This window comes from Topomyia yanbarensis, chromosome 1 (genome assembly GCF_030247195.1).
Source record: "Topomyia yanbarensis strain Yona2022 chromosome 1, ASM3024719v1, whole genome shotgun sequence".
Taxonomy (NCBI): Eukaryota; Metazoa; Arthropoda; class Insecta; order Diptera; family Culicidae; genus Topomyia; species Topomyia yanbarensis.
In genome coordinates, this window is record NC_080670.1 from 134,158,242 (window position 1) to 134,185,386 (window position 27,145).

The following is a 27,145-nucleotide window of genomic DNA, read 5'->3' on the forward strand; positions in this document are numbered from 1 at the left end:
ATCTGAAACATATCAGAAAATGGAAAGCGAAATAAATAACTTCAAGCAACGGCGTAGCCAAGAGAAGGTTTTGGGGTTTAACACCATACAACCCCCCCCCCCCCCAATAAACCCAAAAAATATATTGGATTGAAGTTGAAAATTTATTGATGCAGACTGATTTAATTCAATTATCTGATCCGTAGATTGATAATCTGTTGTTGTAAACATCATGAGGACTTTTGATAAATTGTCGGAATGGGGTCCTGATATGTAACTGATCTATTGGTCTTGATTTCACAGTTGTCTAATAGCATCAATATCAAATTCCTGCCTGAAAACATTCCAATAGAAAATTACAGAGTTCTGAAATCAATCATAATCCTCAGATTTCTTTTCAAATTGAGCTCGTTTTTGTAGAAATGTACTGTAATAAGGGTCTTTATTTAATAGGAAGCGAAGTTAAAATTGATTTAATGTCTATGAAACATAGAACTGCTCACCAAAAAAATGCATTACTTTCAACATTTGCTAAAAATGTTTTTGCCTTTCTCATTCACTCTAAAATTCGTCAATCTAATCCCGACCCGGAGAGCCGAGTGTCATATGCCAATCGACTGAGTTCGTCGAGATCGGAAAATGTTTGTGTGTGTATGTGGAAAAAAATGTGACCTCTTTTTCTCAGAGATGGCCGGACCGATTTGCACAAAGTTAGTCTCAAATGAAAAGTACAACCTTCCCATCAGCTGCTATTGAATTTTTTTTATTGATTGGACTTCCGGTTCCGGAGTTACGAGTTGAAGAGTGCAATCACACAGCAAATTTCCATATAAACTGAAATGAAAAATTTTCAAAATCAAATTAGTATTTTTGATGCCAAATGACTTTAAAATGCATGAAACATTGAGATGTTTGACAAAAATTGACTTCTTTGGACTTTGGTACATTTTTGCCTTTCTCATATAGAAAGCTTATGCAATCACTCTAAAAATAGTCAATCATACCGGCCCGGAGGGAGTATGCAGTGAGGGGTTACTACTTTAAAATTAAAACAAGTTTAAAATTTCCTAACAAGTTGAAAATTTTTGGCAGGACCTGGACCTCCCGGATCTTTCTCCATGATCCGCCGTTGGTTTCAAGCGATGTTTCAGTATCACGAATAGAAATTAATTTTTAGTATTCTTTACAGACCCGCTGGTGCCCTAAGACGATTTCGCTAGATTTTCAGAGCACTGTGCACCCAGTGCATTAACGCAAGTGACGGAAGGTTATCGAAAAGTTTCGTGAAAATGAAAATTCCAGTAATGATGATGATTTTCCCAAACGGTTAGTTTTCGAGAGGTTTTTATTTGTTCTTTGGCATTAGGATTAGCGATAATAATTCAAATCAAGGATACTACTGGGAAGTCACCTTTAGAAAAAGTCGATGTCGAAGTAAAATTTGGAACTATGCACGCATGCACTTCAGAGATAGTGTGATATCAGAAGCTGCGATTTCATTTCAACGCTTTTTTTGTGAAAAGGGCGATACTTACAAATGTAAAAATAAGGCTTTTTTCATACATGCGAATGAGGGCTTTGAAACGCAACAAATTAACCTAAAAAATTGGATACTACGATATTGCTTTCTTAAACTACAACAAAAATGGGCGTTGTATGGGCGAAACTGTATTTTAGTTTGTTTATTTAAAGTTTCGCCCTCCACGCTCCATGCAAACAAACAGGGCGATACTTTTTTGCTAGCAGTTTAGAGGCGAAACTGTTATTTTGGTATTTTTTAGGATTATCAAGCTGATACCAGCTGTAAATAGTAACAATGATCGCTATTGATAAAACACAGACGAAATCTGTGGTGTAGAACGGTAGTTATTGTAAAAAAAACGTAAGGGCGATACTTCAATTCTGATAGGTGGGACCGAAAAAGTAAACAATCGCCAAAAAGACGATTCTATCATTTTGTCAAATTCAATAGTAAAAACAAATTTTAATTTAATAATTTCAAATACTTTATGAAGTTTTGGGTTTCGATCACTGAATCATGCAATCTAGGATGTAAAAACACAATAGTTCTTAAATAGGAAATAAAACCAAGAATGGAAATATTCATTGTTGGTTTTCTTTGAATGGTATTACTGCTAGTATCGCCCTTTTCAAGAAAAAGCGTTGATTTCTTAGTTCTCAGTCGCGTTGGAAATTTGAGTAAAGTATAAACTTCAAATCGATTCAAAAAAAAATTCGATTTTTTTGGTTCAGGAAAATTCAGTTTTCCCACCACAATTTAGATATTTTATTAATAGAGCATTAACAATAATTCGTTTGTATATCTATTTTATAGGCCATTATTTCGCTTTCCCATTGATTTAGTTTGAAATTTCTGGCACTGATGTTGTTCTATGCTGATTTGAGCGATTCTCTGAGTCCTACCACTATCCCATGTAGTATGTGTATTCAAAAACATCGCGAAGCACCAAGTTCTAAATGTTCTCAAACGATATAATATCCGAAGAGAGTGATAAGAGTTATAAGAAATGTCTCATCACACTGTTAGGTGGATTAAAAACGTTTTTATGAAATAAATGTGTTAGATATTGCGCTTCTTCCGTTTAGCATCAATTAGTTTGTGTCGAAGAGATGTTGGTTGCAAACTTTTGGAGGTTATCGCTGATGTATTCAATAACATTATCAAACGACTTTTTCCAGTTTGTCTTCACATCTCGCCCTGAGCAGAAGCAAAAAATCGTCCCGCGCAAGTGAAATAGTCAATTCTACCTAAAAATCAATCGGTGCCTATCGCACAAGCAGTCCATATAACAATAGCCTATACATACTGTGCGAGTTAGTGATGTGTGTCGGTGTCCAGCAAAAAGCAACCCAGCTGTGGTCGAACTGTGTTGCTGTTGATTTTTCGAAATGCCCCGTAAGACCAGCCATTCGGGAAGTGGAACAGTTATTAAAAGTACAGATGGAACTCAATCTGGCTGAAGTGAAAACCCATGCATCATATCAAACATTGCGTGCTGATTTCGTTCAAGAACATTAACCAAGCTGAGTCATTCGCCTCGCGAAACAACATGCAGCACACCGCCGAATGCGGCAATGTTAAATATAGCATTCCCATATACATCGAGAACGGCGCTGTAGAAGTTCGTGTCCATGATTTTGCTACGCCTACCCCTGACAGCGTGATCAAAAAATGCTTGCAAAAATACGGAGAAGTAGACTCCGTTATACACGATACATGGAGGAATTTTTTCCCGGGCATCCCTAACGATGTTCGTGTGGTGAGAATGCGTGTGACCAAGCCAATTCCCTCATACATAATTGAATACAGTACTCGTACCCGTTTGTTTTGCTTCTGTTCCGCGCTGTGAATTTTGTTGAAAATTGCTTGTTAAATTAACTCTGTTACTGTTTGCTATTTCTCTGAAGTTCAATGAAGTGATTATACATTAGTGGCAGAAAAGAACATTTACAAATTATTATTATTCTTGAAATCGCAGTTGAGTCAAAATGATTTGCAACAAATGCTTCACAAAGATCGCACCCGATGAAGAAACAATCGTGTGTAAAGGCTTTTGTTCGGACGGATCGGATGTTTATCATCTAAAATGTGCTTCTATCACTGGTTCTGAGGCGATCAGCTGCAACAATAATTTCAATATCTACTGGCTATGCAGTGCATGTGGCGAAATAATGTGTAATGTTCGCGACATGGAGGTATTTCGCGATAGACGCAAGCTAATTGATATCGCCAGTTTTTCATCTCGATCCACCGTTGCTGCTACCGCTGCTACCGCCACTCCCACCATCGCTGCCGCCACCGCAACTACCGATACCCACACTGACACAAGAGCTGAAAAATGCGAAACAGATTTCCACGATGAAATTTCGGCACTGAAGAATGAAATCGCTGGAATCCATCAAACGCTGGCCGGTTTTTCCGGTTCATTCAATGTTTCAGTCTCGTCTCAATCATCCCCACTGTCGTCGACAAAGCTAATACAAGGCTCGAGAAATCTTCTAGAGAAAAGTAGAAAAGTCTTGCCATCGACGAAACGCTGGATTTTTCTTACCAGATTAAAAAACACCGTCACTGCAAAAGAGGTAATTGATATGGTTTCACATTGCATTGGGGAGACAGAAGACACGATTACTGTGCAGAAACTTGTACCACCGTGGAAGGATACATCGACGATGCCGCATGTGTCGTTCATAGTAGGCATTGATGTGGAATTACGTGATAGAGCGCTGAACCCATCAACTTGGTGGAAAGGAATTTACTTTCGAGAGTTTCGACAACTACTGGTATAGAATTGTGTTAGATATTCATATTAATTGATGTTGACTATGTTATGTTTTGTTGTTAGTATAATATAATGGTGCACCGTAATGAATATTAGTATATAAGTTACCACCTAGTCTGTACGAGCTTGCTCGAAGACGATAAGGCAAATAAAAATAAGCGTCACAGCGTTAGGAAGTGACGATGTTCCCATACATCAGACATCACTGGTCACGTACCCAGGGCAAATTCCTACGTGCCAGTTCTGCACGAGAACGCTGCAACCCGGAAAACCTTGCGCGGAAACTGTTAAGGAAAACTCAACAAAACCAACTGAAATCAGCACACAACCATCTTTCGCTAAACCACTACCAGCTGCAAAACCAGCTTCTCCTGATCAAGAAGCAACAAACATGAATTCTACAACGATCGCGTCTAATGTCTCTAAGCCAACAACCAGCAACAACAACAATGAAGCGAAATCAGAAGAGAACGGACACACAATAGCGACCCATACGATTAAAGCACAAACCAGAACAACCGATCGTGAACAGCATGCGAGTAGCACAGATGAGGACATGGACGAGTACGACAACGAGAAAGAAGATAGACCAAATGACCCTCAAGATTCGGCGAACAACTTTTCACCGCCAAGGAAAAAAATCTCAACACGCAGCAGCCAGCTGTGTCAAAAAGATGCTACGAGTAAAAAATAAATACTGTTAAATTCTTTATTTTTACATATTGTAAAATATTGAAAGATGTCCGGCTCAGTTATGCTAACGCGTTGAGCCGTGTCAAATAAACAGAGAAAAAAATGACTTTTTAGCTAGTGGCAACTTAGTATGCTTGCGCTTCGCTGTTTTTTCAGCGGTGTATCCATTTCTTGTTTTATGTAAAAGAATTTATCAAAATGTAATTAATGGCAAAAAGAACACTAATGACATTTTTTGTCACCAAATTCATCATTAAGCTGGGAGGAAACCACCAACTTTCGTGACCCGCAAAATATTTCTGTTTGTTTTTTTTATCCAAAGAAATCAAACAATCAGCATTTCCCTCGGGTAATTTTTGCCAGCTGTCAGTTGCCCCAATTAACGGATACGATTCGCTAGTTGGGGCGCAGTCGTGACCCAACTAACGAATTCGCGCTGCCTTAAAAATGACGGGTAAAAAATGACATGCTTTGACGGGTAAAAAATGACATGCTGTTTAAACTTAAATTCTATATTTGACTTAACTCTAGACACATTAAAATGCGGATCGGTTGCCCGTTCTTGGTGGTGACCTAATTTCGACTGCCATCCCGATCATATTTAGATAGATAGGAAAGCGATGATCGAGAGGCCTAGGTTCGGCTGACGGTATGTGAGAGATGATGGGATCTCACTCTCTTATCGCCCGTTATCAGTTCGGCATTTTCGGTGATGATAGTGGTTGTAGTGATACCGCAATTACGCTGGCTCTCCATCGTAGGTAGATTGTACCTTCAGCAGTGCATAGGTCGGACCGGTACCTTGGTGCTCTCGACAGTGATGTGAACACGATTGGTTTTACTGCTGACCAGAGATGTAGTGTAGGGTGGATCATTGTTAGTCGCAAACATCCTCACCCACCCAGAAATTGTTGATTTCTGAAAAATAAAGAAATATCCTCTTCGACAGGGTGGGGAAAGGAACGATGATTACACCAGACTGTTGCATGGGTTGTCCTCTGCTTCGACGTCATTATCGGAGTATGGTAGCGGTAGAATGCTTAATTTTTCTACAAGGCGTGTTAGCATTCCACCAGCTGTTATGACGGTATCGACGCGTACTACCTGATCGTCGCCAGGATGGAGTTTGTGTATCCTTCCCATTCTCCATCGCATTGGGGGCAGATTATCGTCTTGGATCACGACCAGCTTGCCCACCTCGATTTGAACTGGTGGTTTCCAGCGTTTGGTCCTAACTTGGAGTTGGCACAGGTATTCCCGGCGCCATCTGCGCCAAAAATCTTGAAGCTTGCGTTGCGTTAACTGCCATTTATTCAGACGGTTGAGCTGCACATTTTCAAGATTGGGTTCAGGAAGGGCTTGAAGCGAGGCTCCGACAAGGAAGTGCGATGGCCCCAACGGTTCTAGATCATTGGGATCTTCTGACATGGACGTTAGCGGTCGGGAATCGAGGAATGTTTCCACCTGCACGAGTACTGTTGTAAAATCTTCCGGTGATACCGGATTTTCACAGTTGACCTTCAGTAGGTGTTTTTTAGCAGATCGAACTGCTGCCTCTCAGAGGCCTCCGAAATATGGGGTGTTAGGTGGTGAAAAATGCCATTGAATGCCTTCTGTAGCACAAGCCGTAGACACCACTTCTCGATGGGTTTTGTCCTTTAATAGCATAAAAAACTCGCAGTTTATTCCTAGTCCCGACGAAATTAGTGCCGTTATCCGAAAATATGTCGGTACATTTCCCTCGTCTCGCGACAAATCGACGTAGAGCTTGAAGGAACCGATCAGTCGACAAATCCGAAACAAGCGCTAGATGAACGGCCTTGGTACACAGGGAAATGAAAAGCGCGACATAGGCTTTCATAGCGGGCCGTCGTGGTGCTGGTCGAAGATAAACTGGACCGAAATAATCAACGCCAGCTCGGGAGAATGGACGTGATACTGTAACTTTGGATGCTGGCAGCTCACCCATGAATTGCTGAATTTTGGTTGGTTTAGCACGAAAACATCGTAGACATTTGTGGACGATCTGTCTAACGACATCTCTCCCTCTTAAACGCCAATAACGCAACCTTACCGTACCCAATAGAAGCTGGGGACCTACGTGTAGAAGGCGCTCGTGGTAATGCTTCAATAGTATACGAGTGAAAACATGACGAGCGGGTAAAGGAATGCTTCTTCGGATTTGCTGATTCGACCACCTACTCTAATAATTCCGTCCTTGGATAAATATGGGTTATACCATCGTAACGGAGATTTCGCTGGCATATGCTGGCCCTTCCGCAATGCCTTCCACTCTTCGGCGAACATTTCCTTTTGTACTCGTCTGATTAGTGTGTATTCTGCTTCTCGAAGTTCAGCAGTAGAGAGGAAAGAACTATCCCTTCGCTCGTGCCTGGGTTCTTCGTAATTAATCAACCGCAGATAATACGCAGTCCAGCGAATCACGTCGGTGTAAGATGCAAACCGTTTCAAGTAGTCCTCGTTGAACGCGACCAGTGATGTAGCAGAATTCGCCCCAATAATGTGTCGTCTTTCTACTTCTTCGATTTCGGCTGAGTTCTCCGGTTATTTTGGATATCTCGTCGGGTCCTCTTCCAACCAATTCGGTTCATTCCACCAGAAGTTATTTTCCAAGATGTCTTCTGGCGATATTCCCCTGGAAATCAGGTCTACTGGATTTTTGACTCTAGGCACGTGTCCCCAGAAGCATCCTTCTGTGATGGTTTGTATTTTTGCCACACGATTGGCAACGTAGGTGACCCATGTGGTTGGAGTGTCTCGAATCCAACGTAGTACACACGTAGAATCCGTCCAGAAGTAAGTTTTTAGCTTCATTTTGATGGAATCTTGGACCTTTTCGTAAAGCTGAGCCGCTAAGAGTGCACCGCAAAGCTCTAGCCGTGGAATAGTTTGGCATTTGAGCGGCGAAACCTTCGATTTTGAGGTGAGAAGCCGTACCAAAACTTCTTTCCTTGAGTTCTGGCTCCGCAGATACAGGCATGCTCCAAAAGCCTTCTCTGAAGCATCAGAAAAGCAGTGTATTTCAATCGGTATTGCTCCTGGTATGATCACGCAGCGTTCGATACTAATTGTGTTGAAAAGCGGTAGTTGAGCACGGTACTTCTTCTAAACCTCACCCACCGTGGAAGGTAGTGGCTGATCCCATTCCAGTTTGCCACCCTTTTCATCTTGAAGTGTCCACAGACGCTGCATAAATATTTTTGCCGTAGTGATAGCCGCTCTTAGCAACCCCAATGGGTCAAATAATGTAGCAATAACTAACAAGATCTGACGCTTCAGAAGCTTGATATCCTCTTCCAACTCCGGAATGTTGAATTGGAACCTTAGTACATCGGGTTTTGGCAGCCATGTTAGGCCTAGAGTTTTTACGGAAGCCATTGGATCCAGAGAAACCTCCTCGGAATCTCTAATCGCCAAATCTTCGGGTGGGATATCGTCCAGCACCTTGGAGCAATTGGAAGCCCATTTTCTTAGTTTTAAACCTCTCCTCGACATCATCTTGTCCAATTGAAATCGTATTTCCAGCGCCGTTTCAACGTCGTCTGATCCTGTGATGACATCGTCCATGTACGTATCCTCGTTAGCAGCCCTTGCTGCAAGTGGAAATCGTCCTTCCTACTCCGTTGCCAACTATTTCAGCGTTCTGGTGGCTAGAAACGGCGCGAGCTTGGTTCCATACGTGACGGTATTTGCAAGTGGAAATCATCCTTCCTACTCCGTTGCCAACTATTTCAGCGTTCTGGTGGCTAGAAACGGCGCGAGCTTGGTTCCATACGTGACGGTATTTAACTCGTAAACCTCAACCTCATCTTCTGGAGCTGCACGCCATAAGATGCACTGAAGCGGTCTATCTTCCGGACTGATGTTGATCTGGCGGAACATTTTCTCAACATCGGAAACCAGCATTATTTGTCGCAGCATTAACCAGCATTAAGTCGTCATGTATTACTGGCCCAATCAGCAACACATCAGTCAACGACACCCGTGAAGAAGTTTTACAGGAGGCATCGATGACTACTCGCACCTTGGTGGTGGTACTTGCATCTTTTACCACCGGATGGTGCGGAAGATAGCATGTGGCCCAACCGAAGATATTTATCCATGAATGCGTTATACTGATCACGCTACTTGGCATCCCTTGCCCTGTGTTCCGTTCACTGAAGGCGTCGGAAGTCGATGTCCCTTGACTCACCTAGCCGGAGAAGGACGTCTTTATTTTTGGGAAGTGCGACTGTGTACCGACCATCTTCTTCGCGCCGAACGGTTTGCTGAAACAGCTCCTCACAACGATTTTCCTCCCGGGAATATGCCTTGCTAGATCCGATATCCTCGCTGGCCCAAAAGCGTTCCAGCAATGCGTCTAAACCGTCTAATAGTTGAAGCTACGTTGCAGTTAATGTGAAGTGAATTCAATGTACTAAACACACCACCGCAAACAACCCAACCGAATACTGAGTGATTTAGTGTTGGTTGCTGTTCTCCCAGCCAGATCCGCCTTCCAGTCTCGAAGAAATCGAAGAAGTTCTCGATTCCGAGAACCGTATCCACCCCTTTGGATTCGAAAAAGGCGGGATCGGCCAGTTCGATTTTGATTGTTGATGTGGGAAGGTTAACCGTAACCTTGGGGAGTACCAAAAATTCCAAATCTCGCGAGAACTTGGAAATCCACGAACGTACCATAGCTCTAATCCTGTGCTTGACCCTTGTTGCCGCTTGACCAATGCCAAGAACCGAGATGTCCACCTTAGCTGTAGTCAACTTCAAACGCTGACACAATCGTTCCGTGATAAAGTTGCTCTCAGACCCCGAGTCTAAAAGAGCACGTGCTGGATACTGGTTGCCTTCATCGTCTTCCGCCATGACGACCGCAGTAGCCAGTAGGACCTGGGAGGAAGATCCGTGCGCAGCATTACACGTTGAAATGTTGGTGGCTGCCATGTTAGCCACTTGGGAGGAAGTGGAAGTAGACGGTTCCTTACTGGATGACGAATTGTCCGTTGACCCATTCGTATCCCTTTCTCTTCCTGATTTGAAGCAGACCAAGGTATGATGGCGTCCCTTGCAGTTCCGGCACGAGTACTTCGATTGGCAATCATTGGCTTGATGGCCTGTCCGGAAACAGTTCCGACAAAGAGAGTGAGTCTTCAATATGGTGTCTCTATCTGATATTGGAACGTACTACACTGAAAGAGCGGATGATTGGATGAGCAGGCCGCACAGCGTCCCACAGACGCTTGAGCTGTATTGGAACTGATACGTAATTGCGGCGGCTTCTGTTTTGGAAGTTGATTAGGCTACCGGACACCCCTAGTGTCCATGGGCTTTGATGGAAGTGACTCCAAAACACGAACGCGTCGATGAAGAAAGTCCGTAAGGTCTGCTAAGATATCCTGCTCATTAGCCGCCGAAAACTCTTCCCATCCTCTTCGAGTCACCGAATGGAGACGTGCTGTAAGGATGTTTACCAGCAAAAGGTCCTTGTAGTCAGCTGGCTGGATCACCTGTTCAAGTGTTTGCACAACACGCTTGAAATCTTCCAAGAGTGTATGCAATTCACCGACGGATTCCTTGGAGAGCGTAGGTAACGTTAACAACGATTAAACTTGCCGCTTTTTCAGCTGCTTGCTGTTATTGTAGCGTTTGAGCAGCGTTTCCCATGGTAGTTCGCCTTGGTTATTTTCAAAGGGTCGATCAAGTTCTTTGGCTCCCCTTGAAGACATCCTTCTAAATAGTGGAACTTCTCCCCCTCCGGAAGATCGGCCTTCCAATGAATGAGGGAGGTGAATAGCTCAACCAATCATCGATGTCCCCATTGAAACTCTGCAGCCTTATTTGAGGCAGGCGCACGTGGTCCAACGCACCATGCACCGATGTATCAAATCCTCGCGTAGACTGTTCCAATGCTGGGCACTCTTCCCTCTCCTTAACCTTGTCCATCAGAAAGGATTTGGCTTTATAATACCGGTTGTTGAACTCCAGGAGGCATATGGCCTTTCCTTGCCATATGCCTCCTCCTCCGCAGTGAAATCGTCATGGGATTTGATCTCCACCAACGTCTCACTAAATTTCTCCCATAACTCATATAACTTCTCCAGTCGCATATTCACCTGCGATACCGTTGAATCTTCCTTAAAATCCTCGATAAAATTCCAGATATCAAGCAGCGAAGCCTGCGTATCTTTCAACCTTGTAGTCAACTGCTTCAACGACGGTGACTTCTTTGTAGACGATGCAGCTGGCGGCATGATGTTATTAACCGGTAATAAAACGAGAGGGGGTGTGGTGGTGTAGTTATCCGCGTATAGACCTAGCAAGCATATACTGTAGGGTTCACTTACTTGACAAAACAGGCGAAAGCGCCAAGCTGGAATTATTTCAAAATAACCAGGCTATACTAGCACGGCGGTCTGCAGCACCAACCAAATTCGTCTTAGTAATGATCGTTCGTAAGGCAGGAAGTGAAGAGGGGGTATACGATGTAGTATTCAAAAAAATACCACGGCTGGGCATATACTAAGGTGACTCACCTAGAGAAACCAACCAGCGGTTTCAAGATGTCCAAGAGATACAATATAATATTGCAATAATCATCAATATTGACCCAAATGAGTCGAAAAGGGCTCAAACGTATGATGAAGGACAGGGGCGGCGAAATACTTTACGCCCGAGTGGGTAGAAAGCATAGGGTGAGGGGTCCATTAGTAAGGATTTTTCCCTTTTCGCAATGCACACACTTACATTACATTCACATTTAATCACGTTCGTTTATGCAAATGGAATTGTGGTACATCGATGTTTTCAAATGTGTGTAGTGCGAGATACATGCGTTGCACATCTAAATTTTTTGAAATGGTTCAAAATTTCGAGTGGGTAATTACCCACTCAATTATTTTCGAGTGGGTAGTACTACCCATACTACCCACGCTTTCCGCCGGCCCTGATGAAGGAATCGAAGAGGAGATAAATTTAATCAAAAAAGTGTATTTCTGTACGCCTGGCTTCGGCGACATATACCATCAGTTCAACCAACCTGAGCAACCGTTAATTAGCACGTCCTCTATCTTTCGCTTGTTGAGTCCAAACGCTGCTATCGAATCCAGTGCTCAGTAGGAACACGATGACAATGCGATGGAAATCTTCCGGCTGTTGTTTCATCCAGCAATACACGTCAGCCGTACCGCCCTCGGTTAGCTCCGTCGAAATTCCGGAAAATGGTTGAAAATTGCATATAAGTATACTGACAGGTAACACTTCGACTGGATATACACACTGAACTTATAATATTTACCTGTGTAACAGGAATCGGTGCTGGTTCAGTGGCTGTCCTACCTGGTCGAATAGGTTACTGGCTAATCTTCAGTCTTGGTATGGTTCCAGGTCCAGGAAACTCCCGCAAATTCAAATCTCGGTCGGATTCCAGTTCTGAGGAAGAATAACCGGCGCAAAATGTCCAAGCCAAGCGACGCCAATCCGAAAATGCAATGGTGTTGATTTCCTTTGTTGCCGTGATGAGCAATTGCCGCGGTGAAAGGACTGTTCAATCCGCGATCGCAATGGCGTCGATAAGCGTCGGTGGGAATTGGCGGCGTCGACCCTGTGTCGACGGCGTCCTTACAAGCTTCCGTTGATCCGTTCCCGGTCCTATCCGGCTCGAAGGACCATAATGTTGGGGACTGACCGCTTACCTTCCTGGGTCTTCGATAGCGGTGATAGCAGTGGTGTAGCCAGGTCCAACATCGACCGTTGATTAGGTGGTGAAGGGATAATGTTCCAAGGGGTACCAAATCCAAAATTGACGGACCGTAGATTAGGACCAACTGGTGGAAGCTTGTTCGGTAACACACATTTATTCGACGGGTAAAAAATGATATGCTATTTAAACTTAAATTCTATATTTGACTTAACTATAGACACATTAAAATGCGGGTCGGTTGCCCGTTCTTGGTGGTGACCTAATTTCAACTGCCATCCCGATCATATTTAGATAGATAGGAAAGCGATGATCGAGAGGCCTAGGTTCGGCTGACGGTATGTAAGAGATGATGGGATCTCACTCTCTTATCGCCCGTTATCAGTTCGGCATTTTCGGTGATGGTAGTGGTTGTAGTGATACCGTAATTACGCTGGCTCTCCATCGTAGGTAGATTGTACCTTCACCAGTGCATAGGCCGGACAGGTACCTTGGTGCTCTCGACGGTGATGTGAACACGATTGGTTTTACTGCTGACCAGGGATGTAGGGTGGATCATTGTTAGTCGCAAACAGTATGTATAACAAACATAAAGATGTGACACAAGGAGATAAAAACGCACAACAATTCTGTCAATCCTATTTTTCATTGGATTGTCTGCTCTAATGTGGGGGAACGCCATGAATTACCGAGAGAAAAACTAAAAAATTTAAACGTACTAGTGGACCGGGGTTATTAAAACTAACAACAATTTTTAGATTTTTTTCAGCGAGACATTGTTTATGAATAGAAGCCCAAAAAAAATATTCCATAACGAATATCACGTAACATCGGTGACAGAGCAGTGGGATTAAGGTCAAGTTCCCCCTGGGTCGTGCAAAACTGAGAAGCAATATCAATTTTGACACAAAGAACCGACTTCCATCTCAAGCGATAAAGTTGAGTACAAGGTAAAATTGACAAGTGGTAAGTTGAGTAAAAGGCACATCCAAAGGTAATTGGAAACAATGCGAAGTTTTAATTGCATCACTGACGATTGACACGCGCTGTTAGGAGCTTGATTTATTTATTTATTTATTAATCATCTGACTTAATTGGTCTTAATGAATACCCTAGTAACAATTCAGGTTTTATGATACTCTTGAAGTGTCTCTTAAAACTTAGATTGCACTTGTAGTGTGCTATAAAACTTAAATTGTTACTTGGGTAGGGGGGATAGGTAAAAGCCAATTTGAGTGAAACATTAAATCTTATCAAATTGGCATGAAAACCCCATATCTTTTCAATCGAATGCACAATACAGAACTTAACAATAAATAATAAATTAAACAAAAGTAAAAAGAAATACAAATAAGTAGCCAATGAAAATACAGATTAAAATGTCGTCGGTAAATATCTGTCAAGTCAGAAACTTCTTAGCAGCCGGTTTTTGAAGGTAGAAGATGACACATTGAAATCAAAATCCGCAAACACTTCGTTGAATGTGGTAGACATGAAGTGAATCGGATCATGATCAAGTTTAAAGCGTGTGTAAACCTAATAATCTACAGTGGCCTTCGTATGGCGGAAGATTAATAGGGTCCTGCCACGGAAGGCGTCTTAGTGCATCACGAGTTTTCTTTGAATTGCTTCAATTCTTGCTATCCATGTTGCTTAATACGGGCACCATATTACGGAGTTAGATTCCAATATTGACCGTACCAATGTGCAGTGTAGTGAGCGGCGGCAGAGAGTGTCATCAAATTCATTAGAAATTTTAAACATGAATCCCATCTAGCGGTTTGCCTTGTTAATAGTATAATCGAAATGAGGTTGGAAAGTGAGTGCAGAATCCAAAGTGGATCCAAGGTCACACACTTGTAGTACATGCTCAAGATTCTGATCTCCAATACAGTAGTCGTATGAAATTGGCTTGTGCCTGCGATGATACGATATTACACTGCACTTGTGAATACTAATTGTAAGCGAGTTTAAAGAGCAGCAGTCACTGCAAGTGTCCAAGAGCTGTTGTAAAGCTAAGCAATTCCTGATGCACTTGACGATCATGTATAATTTAACGAATAAGATCATAAGACACTCCTATTAATTTCAACCGTTCCAGAAGGATTTAACTCCGCTAGCGAATGACGGATCTCAATAGTAGCATGTCTGTAATAACATACGTACATGGAACTATTGAGAACCAGAGCTACAGGTCCAAAGCCCTGGTAAAGGAGGATGGTTGTGATGATCTGGGCCGAGATCACCACGTAAAGCAAGGTAGGGCATAACCCCAATTCCAAGGCGTGAAGCGACCCGTGCCGAGGGATGAGTGATCGAGGGGGTGAAAAAGATGCTCGATCGTTAACGGAGTCTGTGGGGTACCTGGGCAACACCCACAGTAAGCGTCCCTTACCACGCTAATGCGGAGCTCTGGCGTGGCGGACATTTATTTCTCGCGCGACTCGTGGGACTTTACATGGAGTTAACAAAAAATAAAAACAAACAGACGGAGGTGCCAAACCCCTTCGCTGGAGGTGGTTTGGCGAGGTCTCCCCCCCCCCCCCCGTGGGGAGAGTAGTGGAGCGATGAGTGCTGCATCTGAAAGCACCAGTGACCCCCCAGCAGCGGTAGGAAATAGCCCTACCAATGCACCGGAGGGGCCACTATCTGCGATGCGCAAAGTAGCGAAGCAACTCGATTCAATAATCGAGTTCACTAGCGCAAAGCAGAATATAGCAAAGGAGTTGAAGTTGAGCCTCCTGGAGCTCCGGAAAGCTATTCGTGTCGCAAGACAGGAACAGCAGGCCTATGCTAAGAGGGTGGAATGTCGGGAGAGGGTCGACAGAGAAACCCAGACAGTGGTCTCCAATAGGGAGGAAAGAGAGAAGGTCGATAGAGGTTCACAGACAGTGGCCTTCACCTTCTATGGAGCAGCCACGTCGATCGGAGCGGCGACCGAGTTCCCCTCGAATGGAAAAGGCAAGGGCAATCGCAAGACGGCATCGAACGCGAAGCGCCCTAGGAAGTCGCCAGGCGAGGGTGCCAAAACCGACACTACTCGGCGTGCAACCGTTAAGGCCAAACGCCGTTTGGCCGAGGTAAGCGAGGGCGAGAGTGACCTCGCTGTGGAGAGCGATGGTACCAGCAACCCGGCACGACCGGGGCAGGGGGGCTCAAACCCCTGGACGCTGGTCACCAAGAAAAATCCGGCACCGAAACCGGAGGTACCGCGGCCTGCGAAGAAGGCCAAGGACAGAGGCTAAGCCTTGTGGTTAAAAACCGACAAGGACAAATACGCCGATGTCCTAAAATCGATGAAGGCGGGCGAAAGCCTCTCGGCCCTTGGGCAGGATGTGCGTAGCGTGAGACGCACCAACACGGGAGAAATGCTTCTGGTGCTGAAGCGAGGCGCACAATCTAGTGCGGTATACAAGGCCTTGGCCCAAGAGGTCCTTGGTGAGGACGCCCAAGTCAGGTCGCTAGGGGCGGAAATGACTCTCCAGTGCAAGCATCTGGACGAGTTCACGACCGCAGAAGATGTCGTCGCAGCCGTTAAGGAACAATGCGGCGTCACAATCGAGCGGGCCTCTGTGCGATTTAGAGATGGACCCTCTGGCACCCAAGTAGCCTACCTCAGGCTACTGAAGGTGGATGCCAAAAAGGTAACCGAGAAAGGGAAGCTGAAGATGTCTCCCTCTTATCAGACCCGTACCGCATCCCTGCCGGCAACGGCAATTGGGTGTCGGACGGGTCTGGAATGGTGGCAATCTGTACAACGGGAAGGTTCCCGGTTCAAGAGGTAATACACCCCTCCGCCGAGGGTGTGGCGATTGCCAAGATCAATGGTGTGTTCTATTGCAGCTGCTACGCCCCACCAAGGTGGCCAATAGAACAGTTCTACCAGATGATCGACAGGCTCTCGTCGGACCTAGTGGGCCGGAAACCGGTAGTAATAGTGGGAGACTTTAACGCTTGGGCAGTGGAGTAGGGTAGCCGCTGTACAAATAGCAGGGGTCAAGCGCTAATGGAAGCGCTTGCGAAACTCGATACTGTGCTAGCTAATAATGGCTCCGCTAGTACATTCCGAAGAAACGGAGTGGAGGCGTGGATTGACCTAACATTTGCCAGCCCGAGTCTGGCTCCAGGCATGGTATGGAGGGTAGACGAAGGCTACACCCCTAGCGATCATTTCGCAATCCGCTTTAAGATCAACTATGGTGTGCAGCATCCGAGGGCGGGAGATCCCTGTCAGGTACGCGGGTGGAAGTCTAATCACTTCGACAGCGAAGCTTTCACCGCGGCCCTGGGACTGGAGGGCAACACCGACAGTCTAAGCGGGGATGCGCTGGTAGCTGTTCTATCACGCGCGTGCGACGCCACTATGCCGAGAAAAACACTGCCAAGAAACGGTAGATGCCCGGTATACTGGTGGAGTGCCGAGATTGCAGCTCTACGGTCAGCCTGTCTCAGAGCTAGACGTAGGATGCAAAGAGCTCGCACCGAGGATGCAAGAGAGAACCGCCGTGAAGTGTTTCGAGCTGCGAAATTGGCCCTTAACAAGGCTATTAAAAGCAGCAAGAGAGCGTGTTTCGACAACCTGTGTGAGAGTGCCAACGCGAATCCGTGGGGTGACGCCTACCGGATTGTGATGGCCAAGACCAAAGGGGGCTCCTCACCCCCAGAACGGTCTCCGGACCGGTTGGCAACGATTATCGAAGTACTCTTCCCGTCTCGAGCCACAAGCCCCTGGCCACCTGCACTACGAGACAGTGCGGGCACGGTCGAAATGGTGGCTCCAGTGACGAATGAAGAACTACTCGCAGTGGCTAAATCCCTAGCAATGAACAAAGCTCCAGGGCCGGATGGAGTTCCAAACAAGGCTCTCAAGGCAGCGATCATAGCGAACCCGAACATGTTCAAGCTAGCTATGCAGAGATGCCTTGACGAGTGCCGTTTCTCCGATAGCTGGAAAAGGCAGAAATTGGTGCTGTTGCCGAAGCCCGGGAAGCCGCCAGGCGACCCATCGGCGTACAGACCAATCTGTCTGATCGACACGACTGGCAAACTGCTTGAGAGGATCATCCTCAACAGGCTCACCCCGTACGCGGAAGGTACGGACGGTCTGTCAAGCAACCAGTGTGGCTTTCGGAAGGGTAAGTCCACAGTGGACGCTCTCAACTCAGTGATAAATACTGCTGAGATAGCGATCCAACAAAAAAGGCGAGGTATTCGATACTGTGCGTTAGTGACACTTGACGTGAAGAACGCATTCAACAGCGCAAGCTGGGATGCCATCGCGCTCTCGTTACACCGGCTTAGCCTACCGGTGGGTCTGTACCGGATCCTGGAAAGTTACTTCCAAAACCGCGTAGACCGCCGGTCAGAAAAGGGTTCCGATTACCGCCGGAGTCCCGCAGGGCTCGATCCTAGGCCCGGTGCTATGGACGGGGTTCTGAGACTGAAGTTCCCTCCTGGGGTCAAGATCGTCGGCTTTGCCGACGACGTAACCTTGGAGGTCTACGGGGAGTCAATTCCTGAGGTAGAACTAACCGCAGAACACGCGATTAGCACGGTGGAGGAATGGATGAGCGCGAGAGGCCTGGAGCTCGCTTATCATAAGACGGAGGTAGTTATCGTCAACAACCGCAAGTTGGCACAACATGCAGTTATCCATGTGGGAGAAGTCGCGATCACTTCACAGCGAAGTCTGAAGTCTCTCGGAGTCATTATTGATGACAAGCTGACCTTCAGCAACCATGTCGACTATACGTGCAAGAGAGCGTCGACTGCTGTTGCGGCTCTATCGAGAATGATGTCCAACAGCTCAAAGGTGTGCGCCAGTAGACGTAGGTTACTGGCAGGCGTTGCCGTATCTATCCTCAGGTACGGCGGCCCGTCATGGTCAAGAGCACTGAGGGTAACCAGTTACCTACAGAAACTGGAGAGCACCTACCGCGTGATGTGCCTCAGAGTGATATCTACCTACCGCACGGTATCACACGATGCATCCTGCGTGATAGCGAGCATGAAGCCAGTCGGGCTGGTCATTCGGGAAGATGAGGAGTGCTTTGAGCTACGTGGAAATAGGGGAGCCCGCGAGCGCACCAGGGTGACCTCGGTCGCCAGATGGCAGCGTGAGTGGGACAACTCCTCGAAAGGTAGGTGGACCCACCGGCTGATACCTAGCATATCAAGCTGGGTGGGAAGACCCCATGGGGAAGTTCACTTCCACCTGACACAATTCCTGTCAGGCCATGGCTGTTTCCGTCAGTACCTCCACAGGTTCGGGCACGCGGAGGTCACAGTCTACCCGGACTGCCCAGGTGTAGATGAAACTGCCGAACAAATACTGTTCGTATGTCATCGGTTCGACGTCGAAAGAATAGCAATGCTTGACGTCTGTGGCTGGGACACAACCCCTGATACCCTTATTCAGCGGATGTGTCAATCGGTGGAGAAGTGGAACGCAGTCTCGGCTGCTACCATCCAGATTGCCAGTAGGCTACAGGTAATCTGGCGAACCGAGCAACAGACGACGGGCACGGCTAACTAGTGATTGGTTAGCTGGAGCAAAAAAGGCCAAGCGCAAAAAAGGGAGTGAATGGTCTGTTCATGCCGAGACAGGTTTGGCGCAGCGAATGGCAACCGCGTAAGGGGTAAACCCAGCCACCCCGAAGCAAGACAGAAGAGTGAGTGTATAGGCGTATAAGTGGACTGCCTCATGCCAAGACGGGAGGGTCGTAGCGTAGTATGTTGGAACTTAGCTATCAATGCCTCATGGCGTGGCAGAGGAGTGAAAGGGTGAGCATCCAAGTCAGTCTCACACGGCATGTTAAGGGTGAGCATAAAAGTCAGCCTCACAGGTTGGTAGAGGCTAGCACAAAAGTCAGCCTAGCAAGGAATGAAAAAGGTGAGCACACAAGTCAGCCTCGCATGGTATGTCAGAAGTGGGGCCTAATAAAAATGTCCCACATGGGATGCCAGGGGGAGTGACAAAGGTACAATAGAGTGGCACGATTGAGAGTGAATCAGGTGATAGGGTGAGCATCCAAGTCAGCCTCACATGGTATGGGTGGGGCGAGCACAAAAGTAAGCCTAGCAAGGAACGAGTAAGGTGAGCAATAGACTGCCCAGAAAAATAATGAATTGCTCCAAATTTGAAGCAAATCGGACAAGTCTAGCAACCGGACCAACGTGCTTAAAGTTTGTATGGGATTTTTCGACAATTTACATGGAGAAAACCCTCTTGCACACATTTTCGCTGCTAGGTGGCACTGTATATATCAGATTATCACCAAAAGTGAAACTTAAGAAGATAATTTTATTATCTACAACTTTGTTGAAGACTGCAAAGCGATCTGACTCCAATAGGAAAAGTTATTAAACTTTTAACGAAGTGATGTCTGAGTCAGTTTTGCATGGGGCCTAGCAGTGCATGATAGTGTATTAGTACTAGGTTCTAACAAACTAAACATTTTTGTGGATTAATGGTTAGATTTATCTGAATAGTATGTTCGGAAGAATTGCAGTACATAATACGAGTTATGTTTTGGTTAGAAAATTTTAGTTCAATCTGTGACCGCATAGATGGCGCCAACACTAACTTTTCAACGGAGAGAGATAGAAATTTAGTGTCTTTTCATGAGAACACATGAAGATATGCCAAGACTAGGAGTGACTGAATATTTTAGCTTGCTGATTGCTGGTATAACCTGACGATCTGTAACAGTGAAGCTTCTCAAAAACAAATATTCAATTGAGTATCTCTATAAGCGCCCTATTTGATCAGCATTTCTATTGAATGCACTTTTAAAGTGGGTAGCGAATAGGTCACGTTTCTCCGAAGCCAGACTATCACTCTGCTCATTCAAAAATATGTCAGTAGGTAATCCGTTCTCCTTCCGCTTGGAGTTCACGAATTTCCAAAATTGCCGGGGATTATTGCGCAGGTTTGCTTGTGTTTGAATGGAGTAGCGTTTGTTGAATAAAATGTTAAAGGATCGATAATTATTACTCGCTAGCGCAAAACGATATTTGGCGAAACGACTGCGTGTACGGTAATACAATCGTAGTGCTTTAGATCTGAGTCATTTTAGATGTCACGGTGGCTTACGAGCTGGTCTACGCAGAGGAACATAATCGGCCAATATCTTCCGTATCCTCAAGTGAGTCAATATCTTCCGTATCCTCAAGTGAATGCCAGTCTGTATGAAGGGGTGCTGATGCAAGTCCCAAGAAATCAGCTCGGTGAAAGTCAAGACCAAGATCATTCGGGATATCCTAAAAAATAACAGGTTTCGCCAGACAGATAATAACTTCTACGGTAGGATGATTTGCATCAATAACAGAAACAGATTCAGCAGGTTCGTGGATCTGACAGTCGGCTAGTGCGGTCTCTTTCAATAGGACAAAGGCCAGGATATACGTACCTATTTTTAATGCTATTAATTTGTGTGAGACGGTGAAGCTGAATCTATCCAACAGCGCAACGCAAGCGGTAGAAATGTAAGAGCGAAGAACGTTGACTATAGGTGCGATATTGTCATGAGTATCCCAAATGAGGCCAGTCTGATTAGTCTACAAGCAATAATGCGCAATCATTATTGCTTGGAGACTTCCAAGGCAAGAAAAAAGATGGGTGGGTAATATCTGCGACATAACCGGAGAGATGTAGAATACATAAGGAACACGTTCTTCAAATATGTTGATACTCATTGGAATTTTCGGACAATAGGTGATACGGGCGAGGAATATTTCAAATTATTCATTACAAAAATAATGGTGATCCTGAAAAAGACCGTTTTTGTTGACGTTGTTGGCCTTGGTGAGGGAGATGGCTAACGATGAAATGAATTGTTAGCATGAGGAAGTCGCATAGTACTGGCCAATGGCAGAACAGATAATAATTGATTCCTGAAAATCAATTTTTCTTTATTCATGTAAATTATACATACTTACAAATCTAATAGAAGATTCCTGGTCATATTTCTGAATCATTAGTGCGAACATTGTGTAATTTGGTTAAGTACAATGAAAGTTACAAACTTTCCAAACTCGACCTTCTGTTCCTTTCTAAATATTGAAATGGGGTGTCTATATTATGAAATTATAAACCGTTAGTCGTGGTCACAATAAAAAAAGATGGGTGGGTAATGTCTGTGACATAACGGGAGCGTCGTGATTTCAATTCGAGGCGTTAATTTAAATCTAATAATATTCAACAGAATCACGGTTGAATGGGAAATTTTCAAATAATTCTCTATGGTAATAATGGTGGTTCTGAAAAGAACCTTTGGTATCGGCGTTGGTGTTGATGGTGATGCGCTGGATCGTTAGATATATTTGGTATGATAGTTACGTGCCTGGCGAACTGTTTTGTAGCCTCGAATAAAACAACAAGACTGGCTTCTTCGGGTACCATTGCGGCTGAACTTTATAAGCTTAGCTCGACTTTAAAATCCTGCACAATCTCACGAATCAGACACTGGTAGGGCCATTTTGTTTGCTACTAGCACGGAGCTGCACAAAAAAAATTATTTAATGCAGTTAGTTCAAGGAGGCTGCCAAAAAGCTCGAATAGAAGCATGAGACTTTAACATTTCTCTTAAACACATGCAATTGAAGCAACACTGATCACTAGATCACTGATAATAACAGTAGAAAGGAATGGAAAAGCAGTGCACGAAACGAGCGAGAGGATAATTTAAATTTTTGTTCCGTGTGCAAGCTACTTCTTTCCACACAACGTATTATGTTGCTTGTTGAAAATTTGTTACACATCTTAAAATGAAAGTTTCAGTTTAACTCTCACTAGAATACAATTGATTGGTCCTGAAAAGAACCGTTGCTTTTATTGTAATTTACGCCCACTCCCAGCGGACACTGTGAGCCAGTTTGATTTCTTTTGCGAGAAAGTTACGTACTTTGTTACCGATCTAAGTTTTAGCTGTTTCGTAACAATATAATTCCATCCACCATTAATTCAATTATAGTATGTAAGTTATGATTTTTTTCTTTTTTGTTAGTTTTTTTGTTATTGGCTCTCTATTATTATTGTTGTTAGTTTGTTAATTGAATTAATATATTTGTTGTTATTTTTGTTTAACATAGGATAAGTTTTTGTACTAACCACTAATCCCGTTAAAATTCAAACCAATAATTAGGCGTCGATAATTTGCGAAAAAAAACGGTTGGGGGAAATTTGGGAATTCTGCCTGTATTGCTCGAGGGCTGAAAAGAGGTCTTTCGTACCCACCCCGGAACGTCCAGACCAGGCGTTGGGGCCTAGGACGTGTTCCCCTCTGGACCAGTCATAACTCCTCAAGGCACCTATAATCCCGCAACCGTTACTAATCTGAAGCTATTGACTGTACCGGAAAAACACGGCAAAAGACGGCAAAATAGTCCGCACTAATCAAAGGCAAACTGTATAATGCAAAATTTACTAACGCCGAATCTGTTGCTGCATGACTGATTGGCACCGCAGTGGAGTTGAGTCAGGTGCCAGTAATTTAGCCGCAGAACCACTGTTTCCGGAAAAGCTAAGGGAGAGAGAGATAAGAAGGAAGAGAGAGAGAGAGAATAAGAGGAATTGGATATCGTAGGGTTCTTGGGAAATGATAATGAGTGAGGTAGGTCAGTTTGGATGCAAGCCTAAGGCGAGTAAGTTCAGTGAAATTATAAAAACGGTATAGTTCGCAAAGCATAAAATCCTGCGAGAAGTTTCCAACCTAGATCAGTACGGACCTGATATCACGAGTCCGCTCGAAGTAATTTTCCAGTCAAAATTCGGCTTGTGTCCCACCGTTGGCCGCAACGATTTTTCAGAAGTCCATTTCCATTAAGACGGCAACCCGCCACTACATCGTGTAATTATCAACCCACGGTACGTCCGCCGAAGTCCGCCGCCGCACCCTAGCACGGCCGACGAGAATCGCTCCTGGGTTAGACAACGGTACGCCACTCCATTGTGGAGCAACGAAAGCACCAAGTGACGGTAACATCTCGGACGCGTGCGCAGTTTGCTAAAAGGCCACGTGCATCAGTTCTACCCACGCTGTAAGCACCGGCGCTACGCTAGTATTGACGCCAAAACCACTGACTCGTTCGCCAAGCAGCATCGACAGCAACGACGGCCCGCCAAACGGGCTCAGGTACGTTCAATTCCTCCTCTCTCCCACCCACGTGTCGGATCAGCAAAGGGCCCCTACGTTAATAATTAGGCGCCTAAAACTCCGTTCAAAAATAAATTGTAAAATTGTAAACCTTTTCTTTTTGTTCCTACGAGAGCCTTTTTCTTTGTTGGATGGTTTCTATATTGATTCGCCTGAGTTGAAAAATTGTTTAAAAGCGGTAAGTACAGTGAGTCCTCCCGAGAACGGTAGCCGACCCTGAGATCAAAAAAAAGGTGAGCTAGCCGCGTGGTGTTCTTCAAGAATACTTTCAATTGGCGATCCTCGTTAAACAAAAATATCCCAATTACCATTGGAATATTTTTGGCCGTATCTCGGGGAGACTCGTGTACAATTCGTCACGTGCTTGATATCGAGGCTGTTAACTTGCTCTCCTAAATGATTTGGCGCGCAGTAGAGTGTTAGAATCATTCCGGCATACACACAATCGTGATCAAATTGTCTTTTGGAAACCGTGTGATGCTTATTAGTTTTTCGGAGTTTTTTTTGCATTTTTTTGGGTTGAATTGTTTAGCTAAGGGAACAATATATGTCCCACGTTTTCTTTCCATTGCTTTTCACGCCGTAAGTAATTGCCAATCCTCTTAGTTTAAATAGTTGATAGTTGCTTTATAGAGATGGGTACAGAAAAGAGGTTTACCAGAGAGAATATTAGGAGAAGATATTTAGATATGAGAGTTGATTTTTTAGATGGAGATGATTTAGATGTGGAGCTTACTTTGCGAAATGTGGTAGTTACGGGCGATAAGACCATGTCCCGCCGTCGTCACATACTGCGGGAGGCAATAAAACAGGAAAAAGAGCACGGGTGGATGAAAAAACAGTTAGTGTATGAATCAACCATAGAATTGGAAATTTGTCAAGACAAAGTAGATAAATTCGAATTATCCGTTCTTACAAGCCCTAACCCCGCGTCGAAGGGACAAACTTCACTACTACACGTGGCCAATCGATTGATGCTGGTGATAGAAGTGAACATAGATCCAGAAAGCATACAAGCCGAGGAGCTATTGATAAAAGTAATAGAGTACCTTAACCGTGTTTATGGGCAGACTGTCTCTGGTATAACCGACATGGGGAATCCAACTGAGGAAGATGAAAACTTACCGGCGCCAGATCATGTAGAACCTGCTGCCGAAACGGAGGGAAATGATAAGGAAGTAGATCCGACGCCCAACGATCCCATCGCGCTTGAATTGGTCGACTCCCTTAGACGGTTAGGAATCTTAAATAATAGTACCGGTTTCTCGAATTTAAGCGAACTTCGAGACTCAATATTGGATCTCGAAAAGGAGCTTAGACTTTTAAGAAATCTTAGGGCAGAATATAATCTGGCCAGGGGAAATTTCGCTCAAAGTGAACCAGCTACCGACAACCGACCCCCCAGCATTCAAACTTCCCAAAACCAGTTAGTAAAATATCCAGAGAACCCATTGGTTGTTCCCCGGACAGATGTGCACACGGGAACTATGCCCAAAATATTTCCAAATAATGTCACTAGTACAACGTTAATTAATCAATACTCGAGTCCGATTGTCACACCGGTCGTGAGATCGAGTGCATGCGTGTATACCAATGTCACACAGCCGATGTTCTCTCTGCCAGATCCCCGTCCAAAACAAAACCATACTACCGTAAGCTTATCGTCCATTAACCAGCTATCAGTGCCAATAGAACATTCGTTCGATACCCAAACTGAGTACGAGCTTTTGTCTACCCAACAGAATAGACGTCTATTCGTCCCAGAGCCAGCATACACTGGCGTCCCAAGCCTAAACCCAACAATGAGCTCAGTCTATCCACCGTTCTCTTCATGTGAGTTTCCGCCAGCACCCGATCAGAAACACATAACAGAAATATTTCAAAAATTTATCTCACGCTGTTACTTGTTATAAATTTCTGTTATTTTAACTACTAACGAGACCAAATTTATAACACAATATGTTACAAAAATTGTGTTCTGTTATAATCTTGTTATTTCATTCTGATCGGGCACCCCACCCAGCTCTAGCACCAACACACACTGGTGTACCGAACCCATTTCCAGTTACAAATTCCCAGTTTCAACCACCATATTCACTACAGTATTTGACAGGATTCCACCCCGCTCCAAAACACACCGGAGCAGCAAATCTTATCTCAACAAGCAGCTCTTTTTACCCACCACATTCTTCTCCAGAGTTTCCACCAGCTCCGCTCCCAGTACCACCGAACAATGCATCCACTAATAGAACAACCCCCACATCCCATCGTACTTTACCAGTTTCTCAATGGAATATTGAGAAGTATTCGGGTACTGATCAAGGAATGAAACTGAACGAATTTCTATCAATGGTTGAACAACTCTCACTCTCTGAGCGGGTTTCTGAAGATGAACTATTCGATTCTGCTTTTCATCTCTTTAAAGGGCCGGCATCCGCATCCAACTGGTACATGTCCATGCGCTCGGGGTATCGGTTGCTTAACTGGCGTCATTTAGTACATGAGCTGCGGAAGACATTTGTTCACCCGGAACTGGACACGTTGGTGAGGTCTCGAATATATCAGAGACGCCAACAACGGAACGAGACGTTCCAAGAATATTTTTTTGACTTAGAGAAAATGTTTCGGTCCATGATTACCCCGATGAATGACCAAGAAAAATTAGACATTCTAAGAAGAAATTTACGTACGGATTACAAAAAAGCACTTTTGTGGAAACCAGTGGCAGATCTTCCTCAGCTGGTTGAAGCAGGACATCTCATTGATGCGTCAAATTTCTCTATGTACCAGAAGGTATTTGGTACTGAAAAATCAGTAAACATCGTCAACAACAAAAATTTTCCCAATTCGAACACTAGTAACGGGAAACATCAGTATCAATATCAAAATAAAAATGAATCAGAAAAGTCAGCTAGGGCCAAACCTGATACTTTTGGGAACTCTCAACCTTCCAGACAGGTTATCGACCAAGGAAAACGTCCATTGGACCAGAAAAAAACAGGAGTTGAAGACCCGAAAGAGGGACCCTCGAAGCCGCATAGAACCCTCGAATTTTTAATAGCTGGCTTTACCCCACCACCAGCGAACGTTTGTTTGAATTGTCGCCAACCCAGCCATCAGATTGAACAGTGCCGGTCGTTAAAGGGACTAGTCTGCTACATCTGCGGTTTTAAAGGGTTCGAAACACAAAACTGTCCTTATTATCGAAAAAACATGATCAGATGACCGAAAATCGCCGGTCATCCGAAAAATCAGCGTAAGTTATCCGTCTTCTGACTCTGCGTCAGAGGGCTGGGAATCTG

The 27,145-nt window shown here is 44.6% G+C and overlaps 2 protein-coding genes across 2 annotated transcripts; both read right to left on the bottom strand.

Moving 5' to 3' along the window:
* Positions 1-5,945: 5,945 nt before the first annotated feature.
* On the bottom strand, positions 5,946-6,404 carry LOC131675935 (uncharacterized). Its single transcript, XM_058955061.1, has one exon. It carries the CDS (start codon positions 6,402-6,404, stop codon positions 5,946-5,948), a length of 459 nt encoding a protein of 152 aa, XP_058811044.1.
* A 1,698-nt stretch (positions 6,405-8,102) lies between these two features.
* LOC131675936 (uncharacterized) lies at positions 8,103-8,564 on the bottom strand. Its single transcript, XM_058955062.1, has one exon. It carries the CDS (start codon positions 8,562-8,564, stop codon positions 8,103-8,105), a length of 462 nt encoding a protein of 153 aa, XP_058811045.1.
* Between the last annotated feature and the right edge of the window lie 18,581 nt (positions 8,565-27,145).

Excerpts from the sequence above, each read along its gene's own strand:
- LOC131675935 (XM_058955061.1), bottom strand. The coding sequence starts at position 6,404 with ATGTCAGAAGATCCCAATGATCTAGAACCGTTGGGGCCATCGCACTTC.
- LOC131675936 (XM_058955062.1), bottom strand. The coding sequence starts at position 8,564 with ATGGACGATGTCATCACAGGATCAGACGACGTTGAAACGGCGCTGGAA.